The 21,830-nt window shown below is 48.0% G+C and overlaps 1 protein-coding gene across 2 annotated transcripts in view; it reads left to right on the top strand.

Annotated features, from left to right (window-relative positions):
- Itpr2 (inositol 1,4,5-trisphosphate receptor type 2) overlaps positions 1–21,830 on the top strand; it is a 394,738-nt gene that overhangs the window by 19,373 nt on the left and 353,535 nt on the right. For both annotated transcript variants that reach the window (XM_040743610.1, XM_040743611.1), the window contains exon 2: positions 4,953–5,023. In XM_040743610.1, coding sequence (XP_040599544.1) covers positions 4,953–5,023 — 71 coding nt within the window. The remainder of the gene's footprint in view (positions 1–4,952; positions 5,024–21,830) is intronic.

Genomic DNA, 21,830 nt, shown 5'->3' with positions numbered 1-21,830 from the left:
TGGGGGACCTTGTTGAAGCTGGATGTGACAAGTCTGTAAGCTTGGCATTGGTCTGAGTGGATGTAGCAGGTGGAGACAGGAGGATCTTGGGGGGCTTATGGGCAGCTAGTCTAACGTAATGAATAAACTTCAGCTTTAGTGAGAGACCCTGTCTCAAGAACACAGCAGAGAGCCGTTGGAGGAAGACGTGTGATTGGCTTCCACACTTGCAGGTACAGGCCATATGCATATGTAATCCTATCCCATCTTCAGGAAATGTGAAAGCCAGATGAAATGATACACATACGTATTACAAGATTTAGTTATGCAGCACAAATGGTCTCTAGGGATGGTGTTTTCTGCTCACATCTCCAAGGGGTAGAAGATTATTCTATCTTGGAGAAAATTAGGAAAACCCTACTGTGCTATGGGCTGGTGGTCCTGGGTTCTATAAGAAAGCAGGCTGCTGAGAGAGCCATGGGGAACAAGCCAGTAAGCAGCGGTCTTCCACGGCCTCTGCATCAGCTCCTGCCTCCAGGTTCCTGCTGCGTGTGTGAGTGTGTGTGCATGTGCGTGTGTGTGTGTGTGTGTGTGTGTGTGTGTGTGTTCCTGTCCTGACTTCCTTCAGTGACAATCACTGATGTGGAAATGTAAACAAACCCTTTCCTCCCCAGGTGGCATGGTGTTTTCATCACAGCAATGGTGAGCCTAACTAAGACACCAAATTCAAATGCTGTTCCTCCTAGGGAGAGACAGACTCCTCCTCGTAAAGAAGAGTGAAGGTCCCCCGCTTGCATGTGTCAGTGAGTTCAGTGGTAGGATTGAAAGTCGTTACTCTGTACCTGAGATTCCTGGAACTTCAGTTTCGGGAGGTTGAATTATCAGTTGGCTCTGGAAGCGAATTCGCCTTTAGGAGCTTCTCAGGAGGAAGCCTCAGAACCTGCGTTTCCCCCAGGCTGTTTCGAAAGGAAGAGAAAGTGATGTTTCCTGTTTTCTTTCTTAAGCAGAGGAATCTGTTTGGTATCAGCACAGAAGGAAAGTGCCTTATAGACGGGAACAAGCGTGGGGCAGAGACAGCTGCTCCCTCCTGGGAGAGGACAGTCATAGCTCTCAGGCCTGAGGGACGCCAGCGCTTCCCTTCACTTTGTCTTCCTAAAACTCTCTTTCCCAGATGTGAAATTCTGAAAGTGAGGTGTACACCTTCCAAAAAGGCCTTCATCATGGCCAGTCCTGGGCCCTCTAGAGCTCTTAACTCTGTCCTTGATGCTCCTTGTCTCGTAAGCTGTGCTAAATTATAATGTGAAGCTGGGTTTGGCCTGTAATCCCAGACCTTGGGAGGTGGAGGTAGGAGGATCAGGAGTTCAAGGCCAGCCTAGCCTGAGCTGCATAAGACCTGTCTCAACTTCCCTCCCCACATAAACAATAACTAAGAAATACACATATGTTCATATATATATATTCACATGTATATGTATATATATATGTATTATGTGGGGTGTGGAGACTTTCAAATAAAGAGAGAAGAAGAGCAGACGTAAGTCTGCAGATGGTTACAATGGGCCTTCAGGCCACATAAAGATCTTCTTTTTTTTGGAAGGTAATGGTGCAGGTCTTCTGTTCCTTCATCTTCAGACTCCCGCATGTGCTTGCGAGGGGTTCTGCTTTGTTTTCTCCATACCCTCTTCCTGGAGGGCTCATGTTTGAGACGCGCTTCCACTCGCCAAGGCTGGAGGCAGCCGGTTCTGAGCTGGGAGAACCCAGTGAAAGTAGCCAGTTCTGGAGTGTGTTGTAACAGAGTGTGCTGTGGCAGTGTCCCATGCCTGTGGAATGGAGGAGGCCCCTCTTTGCCCTTCACTGAGGTCGAAAGGTTACATTTGTGTTAAGAATTGCAAAACTTCAAAAAAAAAAAAAGATTCAAGCCCTCTTGACCTCAAGGTTTGCTCATACTGACTGTGGCCCCAGAAGCCAGGCCAGGGCTTGGCTCATAAGCAACACTTGAGATAATTTTTGTTTTTTGTTTTTTGTTTTTGTTTTTTTTTTTTTTGAGACAGTGTCTCATGTAAGTATGGAAGCTCAGATTGTGGTAGGTTGACCTCATTGTGTGTGTTAGCCTTGAACTCTTGATCTTCCTGCCTCCACCTCCTGGGATTAGCGGCCCATCCCGCTAAGCTTGGCTTTAGGAATGGTTTAATGCCTTTTGATTCCTCCCATGTCAATCGGAGGTGCGTCTCTGGGATGACAGCTTTTTCTTTTCGATCGCCTGCGTTTACATTTAGCTGTTGGAAAATGCTGGAAGCTTGGTGTCTGCATGAGTTACATGAGGGTGGGAAGAGTCTTGCTTCTCAGCTTGTCCGTTTCTGGCAGTTCCTAGAGGCACCCTGGTCTTGGGTTGACTCAGGGAAAGCCGTCAGTCACCTGCTTTAGCTTTAACGAGGTGGCTTCCACCCATCCAATTTTCTGGGAACACATGTAGCTTCTCGAGCTGTAATAATGACTGTGGGAATCACTCTGCAGTTGTCAGAGGTTTTTCTGGCCAGGGAACTTCTCTTGCCAACTTTTTCCTCTAAGAATATCTCCCTTTTATGTCTGCCCAGCCAGGAAGTGATCACTGCGTCTCATGTTCTTGGCTGTTTTGAAGAAGGCAGCATGGTTAAGGGAACGGGAGGGGTAGGTATTTAGCTCCAGACCTAGTCACCAACCACAGTGCTCTGAAGATTTTATAAGATGGAAAGTTCCTGATTACTTAACTCTCTGCCCTGTTCTGTCCTGGCACTCTTCCTGGCTGGGTGATTTTGGAGGTCCCCTTATGTCGTCCCTGTGTACAATATATGACGTCAAATGTATGGTTTTCCCAGGGGTGAGTCCGTGTGAATCTTTATGTTGCTGGTCCCTTGTTTTACCTTTCTTCCTGTGGTATCGTCAGCCCCATTTTATCTTCTGCATTTTGGTTTATTGGCCTTTGAGATCCACTGAGCTGTCAGTTCCTAAACTTGGACTTCTGCTGCCCTGAGGCTCTCACTGGGAGACGTGTGGTGAGAGGTTTGGTGCAATGAGGTAGCAGCTTGAAGAGCACTACAGCCGGACAGCAGTGAGTGCAACAGTCAGACAGCAGTGAGTGCAACAGTCAGACAGCAGTGAGTGCAACAGTCAGGCAGCAGTGTGTGCAGCAGTCAGACAGCAGTGAGTGCAACAGTCAGACAGCAGTGTGTGCAACAGTCAGACAGCAGTGTGTGCAACAGTCAGACAGCAGTGTGTGCAACAGTCAGACAGCAGTGAGTGCCATAGCCGGACAGCAGTGAGTGCAACAGTCAGACAGCAGTGTGTGCAACAGTCAGGCAGCAGTGAGTGCAACAGTCAGGCAGCAGTGTGTGCAACAGTCAGACAGCAGTGTGTGCAACAGTCAGACAGCAGTGTGTGCAACAGTCAGACAGCAGTGTGTGCCCTAGCCGGACAGCAGTGAGTGCAACAGTCAGACAGCAGTGTGTGCAACAGTCAGACAGCAGTGTGTGCAACAGTCAGACAGCAGTGTGTGCAACAGTCAGACAGCAGTGTGTGCAACAGTCAGACAGCAGTGTGTGCAACAGTCAGACAGCAGTGAGTGCAACAGTCAGACAGCAGTGTGTGCAACAGTCAGACAGCAGTGAGTGCAACAGTCAGGCAGCAGTGAGTGCAACAGTCAGACAGCAGTGAGTGCAACAGTCAGACAGCAGTGTATGCAACAGTCAGACAGCAGTGTGTGCAACAGTCAGACAGCAGTGTGTGCAACAGTCAGACAGCAGTGAGTGCAACAGTCAGACAACAGTGAGTGCAACAGTCAGGCAGCAGTGTGTGCAACAGTCAGACAGCAGTGAGTGCAACAGTCAGGCAGCAGTGTGTGCAACAGTCAGACAGCAGTGAGTGCAACAGTCAGGCAGCAGTGAGTGTAACAGTCAGGCAGCAGTGTGTGCAACAGTCAGACAGCAGTGAGTGCAACAGTCGGACAGCAGTGTGTGCAACAGTCGGACAGCAGTGTGTGCAACAGTCAGACAGCAGTGAGTGCCACAGCCGGACAGCAGTGAGTGCAACAGTCAGACAGCAGTGAGTGCAACAGTCAGACAGCAGTGTGTGCAACAGTCAGACAGCAGTGTGTGCAACAGTCAGACAGCAGTGAGTGCAACAGTCAGACAGCAGTGTGTGCCACAGCAGTGTGCCCTGTGTCAGGTGTGGTTATTTCTATGTGTGGACATCTAGAGGTGTGTGTGTGTGTGTGGTGTGTGTGTACTATTAAATTATTTATTCTTTGGCAATTTCATACACAAACGCAATGTACCGGGATCATATCCAGCCCTAGCTCTTCCCCTTACACCCCACCCCCTCCGTGTCTTCTGCCCGATGTCACCTCTTTATCCTCCTATTGCCCTGGAGTCCATTAGTGCTGCCCACTAATTGTGCAAGAGTGTGGGCCATCCACTCCAGCGGGGCAGCCTGCTAGGGCCGCACCTCTGAGGAAAAGTGACTCTGTCTCTCAGCAGCTACCACCTGCTAAAAGCTCTTCAGTTAAGGGTGGGGCCTTGTGAGCCCCTCCCCTCGCCACACTCGGAGGAGTGATGGCTGGCTTGATCTCAGACGGGTTATTTTAAATACACACATATATGTATGTATATGTACACACACACACACACACACACACACACACACGCAAGCTTGCTGACTGGTCAGTGCTTATTTCCACAACATCCCAGATGTCAGGGCATTTCCCTGACGGGCCTTTTTAGGTCGCTCAGCCGCCGTCGGTGGCTGCCAAGGTCAAAGCTGATCTACCAGGTTTCCCACCACTTAAGGCTTCCTGTTCTTCCCACAACCAGATCTTTTCATGAATCTAGGACTCTCAAAGTTTCTGAGTATCCCAACTGTAAATATTTACCCGATGTCCCTGTGCGGAGTGTGCTTTCTGAGTGTGGTGACGCTAACGGTGTAAACATTCTTTCCCTCAGGTTGGTGGATGACCGCTGTGTGGTACACCCAGAGGCCGGGGACCTTGCCAACCCCCCCAAGAAGTTCAGAGGTGAGAAAAGAATTGAGATAGAGTGACTTAAGAGGGTAGATTGTCTTGTGTCTTAAGGTAAACAATGTTAAAACGACACTGAGTGTGTCGTGTCTAGTTCCCCACAGAGTTTTGTTGTTGCTGTGGGCTTTGGGGGGAATCTATGATCAACAATTATCTGAGTTTTGTTTTGCAATGTCACATCTACACACTGATAAGAAACCTTGGCAGTTAATCATGAAAGTTGGCTTTTCAAGCCAGTTAGTAAGAACTAAATGATATCTATCTATAGATTTCTGTGGCAATCGTATTGCAAATGTTATGGTGTTCTCCCGGCAGCCTGTTCATTGCCTTCATGAAAGTCCTGGGTTGCGTGAATGTGGATTTTAGAGTCACACCTTGATGACGTGTGGTAACTAGCTGTGTCCTAGAGCTTCGTTCTAAGTGAACTCTTAGAAGTCGCTTCATGGTCTCCTTGGCTGAGAAACCGATTGCAGCATCCCGCTGATTATAACTCAGCTGCTGCAAAAGGATTAATGGGATCTGTAGAACATTCTAGAAAACAGAAAGTAGTAATTAAACAATTACAACAACAAACAAATATTAAAAGCTAGGATCTGCATATAAGAGAGAACGTGTGATATTGATCTTTCTGGGCTAGCCTCACTTAATATGCCTTAATTAGGTTTCTTTTCTCTTCTTCCTTCCCTCCTCTCTTCCTCTCTTCCTTCCTTCCTTCCTTCCTTCCTTCCTTCCTTCCTTCCTTCCTCTCTTTCTCCCTCCCTCCCTTCCTTCCTCCCTCCCTTCCTTCCTTCCTTCTTTCCTTCCTTCCTCTCTTTCTCCCTCCCTCCCTCCCTCCCTCCCTCCCTCCCTCCCTTCCTTCCTTCCTTCCTTCTTTCCTTCCTTCCTTCCTCTCTTTCTCCCTCCCTCCCTCCCTTCCTTCCTTCCTCTTTTCCAAGACAGGATTTCTCTGGGTAACCACCCTGGCTGTCTTGGAACTCACTCTGTAGACCAGAAGGTCCTTGCACCACCACCAGCCAGACTTTGGGGAGGAAAGGGTCTATTTTAGCTCACAACTCTTGGTCACATTCAATAACTGAAGGAATTCAGGGTTGGAATTCAAAACAGGAGCTGATGCAGAGCCCATGGAGGGTGCTGCCTGCTCCCCATGGCTTGCTCAGCCTGCTTTTTGATACAACCCAGTCCCACCTGCCCAGGGGTAGCGCTGCTCACAGTGGGGTAGAGCTGCTCACAGTGGGCTGGTCCCTCCCACATCAACTACTAATTAAGATAATGTTCCAGAACTTGCCTACAGGCCAATCTGATGGAGGCATTTTTCTCAGTTTGTTCCATACAACTCCAGCTTGTGTCAAGTTTTCAAAAAACAAAACAAAAACAATGCCTCCCCCAAACCCAACCAGGAGAATATAATCATGTCTAACTCCATCCATTTCCCTACAAGTTTCATAATTTCGTTTTGTTAAGAACTGAGTAAAATTCCACTGTGTGTATAAATGCCACATCTCATCATCCATTCATCTGGTGATGGGTACCGGGACTGTCCCACTTCCCGGCCACTGTGAACACAGCAGCAACAGACATGGGTGTGCACATGTCTCTGTTGTAGGCGATAGAGTCCTCTGGACATAAACCCATATGGTAGCTTTATTTTTAATTTCTTGGGAAACCCCCATCCTCTTTCCTCTCTTTTCTTTTAATTTCTATAAAACATACTTTGTTGTGTGAACTCGTGCACATGTGTGCTCCTGAGTGTGTGAATATGTGTGTCACATGTGTGCTGCTCCCACAGAGACCAGAAGTGTTGGATCCTTGGTGTCAGGTGGTTCTGAGTTGCCGATGTGGGTGCTGGGAACTGAACCTGTGTCCTTCGAGAGGATGGGAAATGCTCTTAACCACTGAGCCATCTCTCTAGTCTTGTCATCTTCTCTGTTCGTTGTTTGTTTGCTCATAGGTGTTCTGATGCTGATGAGACAGAATCTTAAAAGTTTTCATTTGCATTTTCCTGATTGGCTGAGGATGTCGAACATAAAATGCTTATTTGTATAATGATAGTTCGTGTTTCTTTTTTTTGAGGGGAACTACTTATTTCACCAGCCCATTTATTGATGGGCAGTTTTGTTTCATTCTCTGTTGTGGTGATATATTATTTATTATTTACTAAGGCTTGCATGAAGATTCAGAAAGCAAAGTCAGCCACAAGCTATAGAGATCAGGCTGTGGTAAAACACACCTTTAATCCCAGCAGCCAGAAGCTAGGAGGTGGTGGTACACACCTTTAATCCTTGGACTGGGGATTAAGAGGTAGACAGATCTCTGTGAGTCCAAGGCCACCTAGATCTACACAAGAGTGATCCAGTCCTAAAGAGAAACAGCTCACACAGAGATGACCTCAGCACCTGGGATCACATGCCTTTAACCCCAGCACTAGAGGGGTATAAAAGACAGGAGCAGGGTCTTCAGTGGTCAGTATCGGGCATTCATTCTCCAGCCACATTGAGGACAGGAAGACACTGAAGTCTCAGCATTCTCCAGCCATGCTGAGGAGAGGTTACAGTCTGAGGTTTGGTGGAGCCAGGATCACATTCAGTCTGAGGTAGAGTAAGAGCTAGTGCCCGGCTGCTTTGCTTTTCTGATTTTCAGGTTGAAGCTTGAACCCCAATATCAGTCTCTGGGTCTTTTACTTTTCCTGCTACAGTCTGTGTGGTTGTTCCAGTTTATCTTAGTTAGGGTTACTATTACTGTGGTGAAACACCACGTTGGACCAAAAGCAAGCTTACACTTCCACACGGTAGTTCATCCCTGAAGGAAGCTAGGACAGGAACTCAAACAGGGCAGGGACCTGGAGGCAGAGGCTGATGCAGAGGTCATGAAGGGCGCTGTTCACTGGCTTGCCCACCATAGCTTGCTCAGCCTGATTTTTTTTTTTTTATATAGTAGAACCCAGGACCACCGCGGCCCAGGGATGGAATCACCCACAATGGACTGGTCCCTCCCCCATCAATCACTAATTAAGAAGATACCCTACAGGTTTGCCTGCAGCCCCATCTTATGGAAGCATTTTCTTAGCTGAGGTTCCCTCTTCTGTGATGACCCTAGCTTGTATCAAGTTGACATAAAACTAGCCAGCACACAGTTGTTTATATGTTGACTTTCCTGTCTGGGGGTATGGCTGGTACAGATTGTGCTCCATCCTGGCCGTTCATTCTGTTGATGGATGTCTTTGCTGTGCGAAAACTTTAACTTTCCATAACTTTGCATTTTTTCCATGCTTACGCTGCCTCGGGGATGATTCAAAGAGGCAAACTGGGACGAGTCCGTGTTTGTGATGGGGAGGAGGCACGAACGTCAGGGTTGAACTGCATTGTCTGAGAGCTGCTGTGTCATCTAAAGTGGGTCACCTGTCAGGGGCCTCTGAGGGCATCTGCCACTGTCCCTTGAGAGTTGAGCTGGATAGCAAGAACAATGCCCACTGAGAGGGTTTGTAAGCTCTGCAGTCTGCCCAGGGACAGCCGCTGCAGATGCATTGTACGTGATGACACACGTGCACTTGAGTAGTGATAAAAAGGCATAACGTGTTTCCGTTAAGCGTGTCTGGCTCTATCCCTTTACACCCTACCCTCTTCAGGGGCAGAATTTTCTTCCACTTTATTTTTGTTTCTTAGTCATTGAATTTTTACCCATAGAAGACCCTTCCTTCCCCCGTGAAAACAGCCATTGGATGCCGTGGGCTGAGATATCCAAGCCCTCTCTGGGATCCTGTGATCCAACTCGGTTCCCTGGGGGTGTCCCAGGTCTTCGTGCTGTGAGTTTCAGGTCCCAGGATTCCCCGTTCTCAGGGGGATTTTTCCCTTCCCACAGAGCAGGTTGGGTGTGACTGGAGGTTGCTCTGGAAAATGTGCAAGGTCTAAGCTAACAGCTCTGTGCCCAAGAGGCAAATAGATTCAGATGCCTGGGCCCCTGTTATCCAGAGGGCAGGGCTTCAAGGGGTCACCCTGAGCTGGAGCCTGGCTTTCCTGTAGTCAAATTCTCGGCCTGCTAGTTCAGCACCCTGCTGGTTGGCTCTCAGTTCCTGCTTTCAGTTTCCAGTTTAAACCCCATCCAGCTGTCTCTTCTTTCTTTCTTTCTTTCTTTCTTTCTTTCTTTCTTTCTTTCTTTCTTTCTTTCTTTCTTTCTTTCTTTCTTTCTTTCTTTCTTTCTTTTTGGTTTTTTTGAGACAGGGTTTCTCTGTATTGTTTGGAGGCTGTCCTGGAACTCGCTCTATAGACCAGGTTGGCCTCGAACTCACAGAGATCCACCTGCCTCTGCCTCCCGAGGGCTGGGATTAAAGGCGTGCACCACCAACGCCTGGCTTGTCTCTCCAGTTTCCATCAGAGAAGGGTGTCCTTTCCTGTCGGGACCCAGCTTTTCTCTATGATTTATGGATTCTCACCCAGGCAGAGCCCAGGGCAAAAGCCTCTGAGATTGGCTCGCTTCTGTCCTGGCTTCCCAGTGGCCAGGAGCATGCTCTCCCAAACACTACAGCCCAGCTTGGGCAGCTTGTTGTTGCAGCAATCCCTGCCCGCACTTTGTCCGCTGCCCTCATCTGTGTCCAGCTGTTAGACCCTTTGCAGCCTCCTGGGGCTGACTCTCCCAGAGCCCAGCACGTGCAGACTGCTCTGACGAGTTCCCAGACCGTGTTGTTTCTTTCTTAGGTGCTTCGAAAGTCCAGTAGCCATCATCACCGCGGTTCCTCTCCTCCAGCTGGGCACATGGTATTTTCAAGTTAATCTGAACGGTTTTCATTGTTCAGCAGTGAAATGTGACTTTAGTTCTGGAGAAATCAAATCTTTTTGGGACCAAAGTTCCAAATTGGCTGAAGTAATGATTTTTTTCCAACTATGCATTAATTGTAGAGTTTCCTGTGGATGTGCCATGAGAATTTTTACGTATGGAGAGGGCCTGGGCAATGTCTACCCCCTTCTTTCCAAAGTTCCGATGGCAAACCAGACTTTTCCATGGGGAGCCAATGAGTATATTAGGTGTTTGTACAGAGCATGGGGGAGGGGTTACTAGTAGGTGTGTGGGTGGCTTCAAATACTGCTTCGGAAGGTCTGCGTCGAGCATGGGTGACTCCTCTGTGGCTGTGTAGATGGGGTCCCCTGCCTTCAGTGTTCCCCAGTCTGTGTACTGGAACCCCTCCCTGAGACCCTGTGGCCGTGTGTCATTGGGACAGAAATATGCAGCACTAGCTAGCTGCTCCTGCAAGGGTTCAATGGCCCTCCTGCCTGCTCCTTCTCTGAAGGAATGTCTTGCAGTCTGTCAGTTTGCGGTCCGTCAGCCCTACTGGGATGATCTGCAAACGGGCACCACTGGTCTGAGGAGGAAGGTGGCAGTTTGGCTTGGAGGACCATGACATCGCAGTTGCCTGGCCAGCAGAGAAAGACCAAATTATAACTAAACAAATCTCCCAGGGGCCCTTAAAGCCTAGTGTCCAGTTTGCTTCAGGTAGAAATCACACAAGGAGAATCCTGTGAAAGGAGCAGAGTGACTTTGTGTTACATTGCCTAAGATCCTTTGGTAACCAGATTCTTTGTTTTATTTATTCAGCCTACTTGATTTTTTTTTATTTAGGGTCTTTTGTAGGGCAGGGTGAGCTTGAATTTGCTATGTAGCTCAGGATGGCTTTCAACTTTGACACTCCTGTCTCTACCCCCAAAGTGTTGAGAGTACAGGTGTGTGGCATCTTGTGTGATTTTCTGTTTTTTTAAAAAACAATCTTGAAACTCTGTGATAAAGGTTGTACAGGAGCGTGGTGCCGATGCCACAGAGAAACCTGCTCTAGTCTGTTTCCTCAAACACCTGTTGTGGCCAAATGCCCGAGAAGAAACCGTCCCCCACCCTCACCCCCACCCCCGGGAGGAGGGGCTGACTCGGACTCATGCTTTGTTGAGTCAGGGAAGGTGTGATGGCAGAAAGAGCTCTGAGCCATGATGGTTGGGGTGGGAGGGTGCCTGCTTACACCTGGGCAGATCAGGAAGCAGAGAAAAGGGAGTTGTTGGACACTCCTCTGCCTTACTGTTCTGGGTGAGCCACATATTAGGTTAGGCCTCCCTCCTAAGTCTCTCCCTCCTCAGTTATGCCCTCACAGGCATGCCCAGGTGAGTGTCTCCTAGGTGGTTCCAAACGCAGTCAGGTTGACGGTGATGGGGAGGCATCCTAGGCTGCATTTCACATGCCATTTGTCCCCAGTAAGCATTTGCTGTGTGTGGCTAATTACTAATTCCAGACCTCATTTGCATTGTACTGTTTTTTCTTTTTTCGAGACAGGATTTCTCTGTATTGTTTTGGAGGCTGTCCTGGAACTCACTCTGTAGACCACACTGGCCTCGAATTCACAGAGGTCCGCCTGCCTCTGCCTCCCGAGTGCTGGGATTAAAGGCGTGCACCACCACCGCCCGGCTGTACTGGTTTTCCTACTCTCCCAATTTCCCCCCAAAATCCCTGCTGCGTTTGGTCACCTGGTCTCATTCATTTTCTCAGGGTTGCAATGCTTCCGTGTTTATTAATTTTGCCCTTGATACTTTTGGAGAGTACAGCCAGGCATCTTATTGACTTTCCTTTGGTTTGGCTCTCTGGAGACTTACAGCACAGAGGTTATGTGTACTTCTCTGCATCACACGGATCATATGTCAAGATGGTTTATTACTAGTCTTGTTTTTTTGGTGCATAACTTCACATTTATTGTGTTAAATTAAGACATGTATTTTCGTTTATGCTATGTTGACTTTGCATCGTTTTCTTTCCTATTTCCCTTTTGTATTTCTCCCTTTTTCTGGAAAACCCTCCTGTAGAATGGAGTTGTACAAAAGTCTGTGTGTGCCGGTATGTGGTCCTTTTCAATCAGGAGACGCTGGCTTCCATGAGAATGAGAGGTCATGTCCTTCTGTGACCCTGTGGGGGAGGAAACATGTAGCGAAGCCAAGGAAGGCGTCCCCAGGAGGGCCCAGGAGAGATGGTCCCTGGTTGCTCAGGCTCTCTGCAGTGTTGGGCTTTTTGGACTAGAATGTTCCAACTCTTGAGATTCTGCAATTGTTGACCCATGCGTATTTCATAACCCAGGGAGGTCACAGGCCGACTCCTGGCAGGTGGCAGATGTTTAGAGGTCACAGGTCGTGGTGCTTCAGGAGCTGGAATTCAGAAGACGGATTTCTCCGAATTCCGTGCAATGAAAAAAAGGCAGGTAGCATAGAGTCAGAGGCTTGGGTGCGGCCAGTGAGAACGTTTTAACCTGCTTCCTTTTCTGGTGACTTCGAAGGGCGTTTTGAAGGCGTGGCCTCACCTTTGCCTTCGGTCGTGGAGGTTACACACTCGGGCACACGAATGAAGACTTAGTGTGTGCATTGGTGCTCACGCGTATGTGCAAGCTGTGTGTGTGTGTGTGTGTGTGTGAAGACCTGAAGTCAACAATAGGTGTCTATTGTATCTCTCTCCACCACAGTTCTTGGGACTGGGTCTCTCTATGAACCCCGAGCCTCTCACTTCAGACAGCACAGTTGACCTTTGTCCCTGAGGCCAACTGTCCCCACTTACAGATGTACACTGTCATCCCCAGCTTTTCATATGGGATCTGGGGATCTGAACGCTGCTCCCCAAGCTTGTGTGGCAGGCACTTTACCACAGAGCCATCTCCTCAGGCCCCAGGTGGTTGACGTTTTATGTAGCTGAACACGCTGGTCTCTTCTAGAACTATTGTGTTAGACCAGCCAGTTAGGCTCACCACCTCCATCACCCCAACAGTTGCTTTATGGAATTCCTTCAGAGCTGGAGTTCCTATAATTTTTTTATTTTTATTTTGAGACAGGGTCTCAGGTTTCCAAGGCTGCGCTCAAACTTATCGTGTAATAAGTAACATGATCTCCACGTGTCCCTCCATGCCCTGGGAGGAGTGTCCAGCCAGATTTGAGGTTCCAAAATCTGAGGGCAATGAGGTCATGCAGCCATCATAAGGTCACTGACCTTTGAAGCAGGGCTGAGACCAGAGCCCCGGTTCACAACCCTCCCGATCTTTGACCTTTGCTTGCCTGGGAATTCTGCCTCGTGTTCACAGCTGCCTGCGGGCATCTGAACCTCTTCCCCACATTAAGTGTTGTCTCAAGTTATTTCCTGCAGCTCCTTTTTTCCTGCGGTCTTGATAGGCTTGGATTCTTTCACGTGCCCCCAACTGCAGGTCCCTCGGGGTTTTTCTGGCCATCATATGGTCTTGTTTGTTTTCTACCGAGGTCCCTGTTGGTTAGTTTGACACGTAACAAGCACCAAGGACTAAACACAGTATGGTTGACTTTATTCCTGTGGGGGAAGTGTAGATGGAAGTTTCTGTCCCACCCAGCACCCAGGCTGTTTAGTCCCAAGTAAACACACAGAGGCTTCTATTAATTATAAACTGTTTGGCTGATGGCTGGGGCTTCTTATTGGCTGGCTCTCTCTTAATTATTAACCCATTTCTATTAATCTATGTGTCTTCCTCACATGGTCTTGGCTTCCCAGTGATGCCCAGACCTCTGGCTCCCTTGGCTCCCTTGGCTCCCTTGGCAGCTACATGGCGTCTCTCTGGTGACTCACCCTCTCTGTTCTCCTTCCCAGAATTCTCCTGGTCTGGTAGCCCCACGTATACTTCATGCCTGGCTACATCCTGCCTGTCCATTGTCTGAAACAGCTTTATTCATCAACCAATAAGAGAAACATACATTCACAGCATGCAGAGGGACCACCCCCATCAGAGAAGCCATCTTGGTCTTAGAGACTGCATTTGCAGCTCAAGGGACTTTCTCCCTTGGCTTTTTCAGTGAACCGGAACTCTAATGTAATGATTTGTTGCTCCGGCAGCTGCCTGGATCTGCGTTGGGACCTTCAGTGTTCTTCCTGGGGTGTCACTTTGACTGTAGAGAGTGGGCATTTGTGGGAGTCACCCCGATAACTGCTGCCCACAGCTAATCTTCTATCACTAAACTCCCAGTTGGGGTAATAATGAGTCTATTTTCCTTGATGAGTCTGTTTTCGTCAGAGAGATTTCAGAGAGGAGCCGAAGGGTGAGAAGTGGATTCTGGGTGCCTGCTTGAGTCTCCCACGGAGTTACTCAGGATTACAGATAATCATGCCTTAAAAATGCTGGAGAGATGGCCCCGTGGTAAGGGCACTGGCTGCTCCCAGCATCCTCACGGTTCCTCGCAGACATCTGCAACTCCAGTCCTGGGGGATCCAATGCCCTTCCCTGACCTGGGTACCAGGCACATAGTGGGTGCGCGTATGGGGGCAAAGCATAAAATAAAACACATGCATCTGAAACACTGAGTGCTCAGCAAAAGGAGATCCTTGTGGTTTTGAGCGACGAGGGAAGGGCAGATTTGGAGGTCTCATGAATTGTTAGGTGTCTAAAAAAAAGTGAATGTTGCATGAACTTTGATTAGTTTGTAGATTTATTTGTGAAGTTTAACTACCCCCACCCCCATGAGTAAGAAGCGAGGGGCTAGCAGGGTAGTCCCACGAGTGAAGAAGATGCTTGTTGAACAGGCTTGCAATCTCAGTTTGGTCCCTGGGACCCATAAAAATCTGGACATGGCTGGGTGGTGGTCCATGCTCACGCCTTTAATGCCAGCACTCCGGAGGCCCAGGCAGGTGGATCTCTGTGAGTTCAAGGCCGGCCTGGTCTACAAAGTGAGTTCCAGTACAGCCAGGGCTACACAGAGAAAGCAGTCTCAAAAACAAAACAAAACAAAACAAAACAAATCAAAACAAAACAGCTTGTATGTGCTGGCTCACTCCTGCAATCCACCACTCTTATGGGGAGTTAGAGGCTAGATGGGAGAATTGCCCGGAAGCATGAAGGCCGCTTGCCTGGAGCTCGCTCTTGCAGACAAGGGAGCTCCTGCCTCGGCAAGGCTGAAGGCCAGAACCAACTCCTGGAAGTTGTCCTCTGACCTCTACAGGCACGCTGCGGAGTGCACAACTGCACACCATAAAGCCATATCCTGCACACCTACATATACAACTGACAGTAAGTCAGAAAGTAAACTCTGTCCTGTTGAGTGTACCAGAGATGGAAGCATCAGGCTGCCACCACTGTAGATATGATCCGGTAAAGGTTGAGGACTAAGGAGTTCACCAGATCCAAGATAAAGATAAATAAGGTGTTTTATTGGAGAACAACTTACACAGATAAGAGTTAATGACTGCCCCGGCATTCCTACTCCAGAAGATGCAGTCTCTGCCCTTCTGATGCTCCCCGGGCAACCCAAGAGAGTGTGCACCCCCCACCCCCACTTCTCTACCTTCAAGCAGTCACGTCCGCACCTGAAACCACGCCCAAAAGGTGTAGCTGCTACTGCAGTTTTCACTGGCAAGTTGAGAAGCCACTACAGTCAGGAGCAGGTGATTGTAAGTGATTCAACAATGGGTGATGATAAAAAAAGGGCTATCAGCAACAAATATTTGTCAAGTCCTTACTCTATCCAATTGATTGCTTTATGTCATTAAATTACTTAATCCTATCTAATGAACCACATTTTAATAAAATTTTGTTATCCGTTGTAACAGAAATCCAAAAGCCTCCCCTTTCAAAACAAACCCAAAACTTTTCCAGAAAGGGAACCCACAACAGACCAAAGTAACAATTGCACCAGTGAGTTTTTATTGGGGTTACTAACACGAGTGTGGGTGGAATGGTTACTTCCAAGGAGTAGGGATAACTCCGAAGCGGCAGCATCTTGGGAAAGCCCATCCTGGCACAGGTGACCATGAGGAGCATCGTTTAATCCCTTTTATAATGTCGGTACTGGCCCTAAGGAATCTTCCAGGCTCTCATTATCTTCAGGCACCTGGCCTTCTTTAGTTTATGTCCTGTTTATTACCCAGGACTCCTGGGGCAAATGTTTCAATTTGGAGAGAATGTTGCAATTTGGAGAAACAGGCCATATGACACCAATGACTTATATAGGTCAAAGGTTTATTTATTGTTCCTTTAATAGTTGCCAGGTGACTGAGCTGGGACAAATTAAATTAAACGTTTTGCATAGCCATTCTAAACCTACCATACTATAAGCATGTTTAAAAAGATTTCTTTTGGGGCTGTATATATAGCTCAGTGGTGAAGGACACAGGATGCTCTTCCAGAGAACTCCCGGGGTTAGATTCTCAGCACCCACATGGCAGCTCACACCTGTCTGTAACTCCAGTTCCAGGGGAATCCACCTTCCCCTGGCCTCTGAGGGTGCTAGGTGCTCACATGATACACAGGCAACCCACCCATTTGTATGAAATAATAAGATAACTAAAACATTTAAAGATTTGTGTGTGTGTGCGTGTGTGCACACAGAGAGTGTCTGTGGAGACCAGAAAAGGGTGTTAAAGCCTCCTCTGGAGTTGTAGCTGCAGGTGGTTGTGAGCCACTCAGGTGCTGGGCACTGAACCCGGATTTTCTGCAAGAACAGCAAGTGTTCTTAACAACCGAGCCATCTCTCCAACTCCACGATAAGCATATTGTGAAACGTTGAATTGGCTCAGTTCTTACATTCTTCTTAGTATACATAGAAATATGCCCTGTGTGTGTGTGTGTGTGTGTATGTGTGTGTGTGTGTGTGTGTGTGAGAGAGAGAGAGAGAGAGAGAGAGAGAGAGAGGCACATACCTGTTTATTGCTATTTTAAGTTTAAATTCGTTTTGAGTACTGCATTACATTTCATTCAACCTTCTGTCTTCCTGCTTCAGGTCTGTGGTGTCCCCACTCACAAGTTCATGGTCTCTTTCTCTTTAGCATCGACGCCCCGCCCCTCTCCCTCACCTGTTTATCCACTGAGAGTCACTCGGGATGGCGGAACCTGCCGGGGACTTATTCTAGAGAAAGGGTTTCTCCCTTTCCCAGCATCCATTAGTTGCCTGTAGCTCCTCTTCTAGGAGTGGGCCTTGTGATATTTCCTTTGCCCGCATTGGTATCGTGAGCATTTCAGCTAGGATGGAAATGTGTCCTGGCAGCCAGGAGCCAGGGGTTACCACAAAGTCAGTCCCACCCCACAGCAAGCCTCACAAGACAGGGCTTCTCTGTGTCGCTTTGGAGCCTGTTCTGGAACTCTGTGGACCAGGCTGACCTCAAACTCACAGAGATCCTCCTGCCTCTGCCTCCCGGGTGCTGGGATTAAAGGTGTACACCACCACCCAATCGATTTATTGGGAGGGAAAAAACCAGGAGGGCGACTGTTTCTGCTTGGGTGAGAAACAGCAGCGAACTGATCAGGGTGCAGGGCTTATGCAGTTTCTTGGGAACTGTACTGTTTCCTGCCCCCTGCCTGGATCCTGCCACTGTCTCTGCCTCCAAATAACACACGAGACACTATATTAATTATGAAGCTGTTGGCCATTTTCTATGGTTTCTTAATGGCTAGCTCTGACTTAATTATTAACCCATAATTACTAATATATATTTTTATAAGGTCTTATCTTAACAAGGACACCAGACTTGAGCCCTTTCCTCCCGGGATCATGTGGCGACTCTCTCTTCTTGACTGCATTTCCCAGAGTCCTCCTTGACTCCTAGTCCCACCTATCTTGCTTCCCTATTGGCCAACAGTGCTTTATTTATCAACCAATAGGACAAACATACACACAGAAGGACTTCCCCCATCAGGGTGGAGTGCTCCATGGTGGAGAGTGATGGAATTTCATGTCCAGAGATTGGGTTTTTAACTCTGTAGAGTCAGGGCAGGTTCCAGCAGTTAGGGCTCTGAGAGTGTTCTGTGGGTGGAACCTGGCAGTTAGAAGCCTTGGGGGAGGGGCTTACAGACGTACCATCTGGAGTTGTCATTATGTTGGTCTTGTTTAGCCAACCATATTGTTGAGAGTTCAGGGGGTCATCTTCCCTGCTGAGTCTAGGAGATATTGTCTAGCAACAGGTGTCCTGGTCCCCGGGCTCTTGTAATCTTTCTGCCTTTTGCTGTTTTTCCTGTACTTAGGTGTAGTGGTTGCATTGCAGATGTAACAGTCGGATTAGGTTTGCCACTTCTCTGCAGTTTGTACCGTTGTGGTTTTCTGTGATCGTCTTTGTCTTCTACAAAAAGGCAGCTTCCTTGATGAGGGGCGAGAGCTACACTTAACTGTGAGTTTAAGGATAAGAGTTCAGAATATAGTTAGAAATTACATGGTTGTGGGGGGGTTTTCCTCTGGGGTCTGTGACCTCTCCAACCGTTGGTAGTTGGCTAGGTTTAGAGTACTAGACATGAGTCCTCTCTCATTGAGCAGGACTAAAAGGTCAAGTTTGACAGGTGTTATAACCAAAGTAACCAATGCCACTTTTGTACCACTGGGGAGATCTTACCAGGACAGTCACCAGCATCGTTTGTAGGCTCTGCAGCTAGGTAGGGTTATCGATTGTTTTTTCCCTCCCTCGGCAGATTGCATGGTGCCTCCTGATACCACGAGAGCAAGTCCTCCAGGAGGAGGCTTCCAAGTCAGTCCAGTTTGATTCTCCCGAGTTCGGTGTCGGAAGTGTATGGTGTCTGCAGTAATAGGGTCTTCCCTTCAAACTCTGTGAGGCAACCAGGGGCAATGACAACAGCCTGTGTTGTTTGGGGAGCCTCTTGGATATTCTCACCTAGGACAAAGGACTATTTTAAGTGGAAACATGCACAGACTTAGGCTGGTCTTGAGGTAGGTGTACCTTGGGTCTCTCCCTTCCTGAGTATTAAAAAAAAGATGAAAAGTCCTGTTTTGTGTGTCAAATCCATGTATCTCTTTGAAGTTGCACAATCTTTACTTTTTTTTTTTTTGAGTTAGCAAGACATTCTAGGTGAGAGACTGATTTCTGACTTGTGTATCCCAGATCCTAGTCGCCTGCCTTCCTCCTTAGGTGTTGACTCAGTGACCCAGTGGTTTTAAGGTCTCCTCTGACCAGGCGCGCTTGTTTATAGTCTGTGGTTTTCATGGCAAACACAGCAATTTCAGAGGAAAGCAAACACTGCTGGCGGGTGGTGATGTTTGCTTTACAAATGCTTGGAAGTGGTTTGGAAGCTGTCTTCCAAAGAAGAAGGTGCATAACAACCTCACAAAGCCTCTCTCTCTCTTCAGCTGCTGAAATCCAGTCTCAGCTGGCTTCACATGGCTGGAGGTGGAGGTGGTTACACTATTGCTCGCGGAGAGCAGCTCAGCACTAGAGCACTAGAAGCCGGCCTGGGCAATGTCCTGTCCTGGAATCACAGATGGGCTGAAAATGGCGTCTTAGGGTTAGCATTTGAGCCATTGTGTTTAGTGCCGTGGCCGTGGACAGCTGTCCTGGTGTTTGTAGGGTGTCCTTCATGAAGTCTGGGGCAGCCTTCAGCTCCGAAGAAGCTTCCTGTTGAACAATTTGAACTCTGATTGTGTCTGCATAATTAAATGCCCAGATGTGGGAAAATTTTTGGGAGAGAAATAGTTGGAGAGAGTTGGCTGTGTGACTAGGTTCTGGAGGGTGATTGTGGACAAAAGCCATCCAATCCTTCAGAGGGCGCACTAAAAAACAAAGCCAGCTGTTACAGCTGTCCCAGTGTGGAAACCACAAGGTAAAACAGCAGTGGGCGGGAGCTGATGCTTTAGTGTAAAACATAAACAAAAAGGATTTTAGTACCTATTGTTAGTGTATTTGTGTGTGTGTGGTTGTATACAGTGTGGGCATGTGTATGTATTCCTAGGTATGTTAATATGTGTGTACGCGACTGTATGGGAGTGTGTACAATGGGTGTCATAGCCAGAGGACAGCATTGAGTGTCTCCCTCCTTCTCTCTCCACCTTATATTAAATAATTTAAATTTAAATTTAAGTTTACTTGTCATCTATTTCTGTGTGAGCCCCAGGAATCCCGTCTCTGCCCTCTAGCCTTGGGATTTCAAGTGTGTGCCGTTTGCTGTGCCTAGCTTCCTATTCTTTTTTTTTTTTTTTAAAGTGCCGAAAATCTGTTCTTCATGCTTGCAGGGTAAGGTTTTAACCAGCTGAACCATCACCTAACTCCTAATTCCTATTCCCAATCACAGCTTTGCCCAGTATTATGAAAGTTAAAGGTGCCACCAAATCCCAGCAGATCTCTGAGTCTGAGGCCAGCCTGGTCTACAGAGTGAGTCCAAGGACAGCCAAAGCTACACAGAGAAACCCTGTCTCAAGAAGCAGATAAAATAAAAAAAGTTAAAGTCATGTAGGTACCTGAACCGATAGAGAAAGCAGCTTCCCACCGTCACCCTCACGTGGAGGATGGGCAGCTGCGCCTACCAGGCATTTCCTGATACTCTTCATGTCCTCTCTTTACCCTGCTCAGTAAGTTTATCCAACGGCCCAAGATCCAAGTAGCCTAGGAATGCTGGTACCAAGAAATGCTGGTTCTTAGAAAGTGGAGAAAACATTGGCAATCCAGAGAATTCACTGCATACGCCCCGTGTACTTGCCGGCGTGGTGTACTGCAGCCAGGCAGCGGGCCATGACCTGGACTAGGTGACAGGAAGAGGTGTGGACCGGGTACCCCGTGGCTTCTCTTTTGAGAGGAGGCTATGCAAGATCCAACTCTACTCATGACAACTCTAAGACGTTATTGGCTTTCTTGGATCTTATTCGTTCCTGTTCATACAGTGCCTTCAGGAGCTACATGACGTCGCTTGATGTCTGGTGGTTGAAACTTCAATACCCTCTTCATGGAGGAGAGGGAGGCGGGGGGTGTGTAGACACTTTTGGGGGATCCATGATCCTCAGAGATGATGATCAGGGATGGAGCCCACACAGCGTTCCTCTGGATTCTGGTTTAGTTTTAGTTCTCGTCCTCTCTGACAGAGTTAGATTTTTCTTGGGTAATATGATTTCAGCTGGAGGACTAAAGGCAGTTAAAGTCCCCCATCCCCTGCTCCATCCTGTCCCCTGAGGGAATGCGATAGAAGCCTCTCACTGTGCTTAGGAAGAGAAGGAATAGGGGAGGATTGAGACCAGGCAAGGTCAAGGCTGGAGACCACAGTCTGCTATGATGCATCCGCTCAGCACTGCACAGCACCGCATCTGGGGGTGTCATTATCTGAGCCCTGACACGCTTCCTGAAGTGCTGGCCCTAGTTTATCTGTATCCCTCATGTGAAACTAAGTTTTAGGTTCTCTTGGTCGCTACATTGTTTGCCTTCTTTACTCGGACTTGGCTTGGATTTATCCAAAGCGGTTGGCAGTAGGTGACACACCTTGCTCTGCCCAAAGCTACTCCCCCGCCTCTAGTTGCTCTTCCCACGTCTTTGTAGGAATGCTGTCACCCACTAGCTTGTGTCCTCCCCCCCCCCCAGTGCCAGTCTGTCTGTGTTCCATTTGTCTAAATTTGCCTCTTGTTTGTGAAACCACTTTTAATTTTCTTAGGCAAGATACAATGTTACGATCGAATCGAATCCGGCCTCAGTATTTAAATAGCAGCTGCGGAGGGGAAGCCAACAGTTATAAATGGCTCTTTGCCTTCCTTTGAAAGGGAGCCTTTCTGTGGGGGGAAAGCCCCGCCTTGCCACACTGGGCTTATTTACATGGAAAAAGGGAAAACACAGGACTCATTTGAATGTGGTGCATAAATTATATCCTTGCCAGACAAGTGTGAAGGGACAAACTTCAGCACTTTGCAGACAGAACATTCTTACCACACGTTAGTTAATGGAATGGGTATGGCCCAGTCACCCCCATCTGGCCAGAAGTGGATTTTTTTTTCTTCTGTAGCATTTATGGACAACTTTACTTGGGACTCATTCTGATAGACACTGGGTTAGTGGGAGGTGGATGGTCCTCCTGTGTAAGTCAGCAGGAGGATCC

The sequence above is a fragment of the Mesocricetus auratus genome, unplaced genomic scaffold, assembly GCF_017639785.1.
Source record: "Mesocricetus auratus isolate SY011 unplaced genomic scaffold, BCM_Maur_2.0 Super-Scaffold_100001, whole genome shotgun sequence".
Lineage (NCBI taxonomy): Eukaryota > Metazoa > Chordata > Mammalia > Rodentia > Cricetidae > Mesocricetus > Mesocricetus auratus.
Note: the sequence above shows the minus strand (reverse complement) of the source record. Positions and strands in the feature narration are given on the sequence as shown.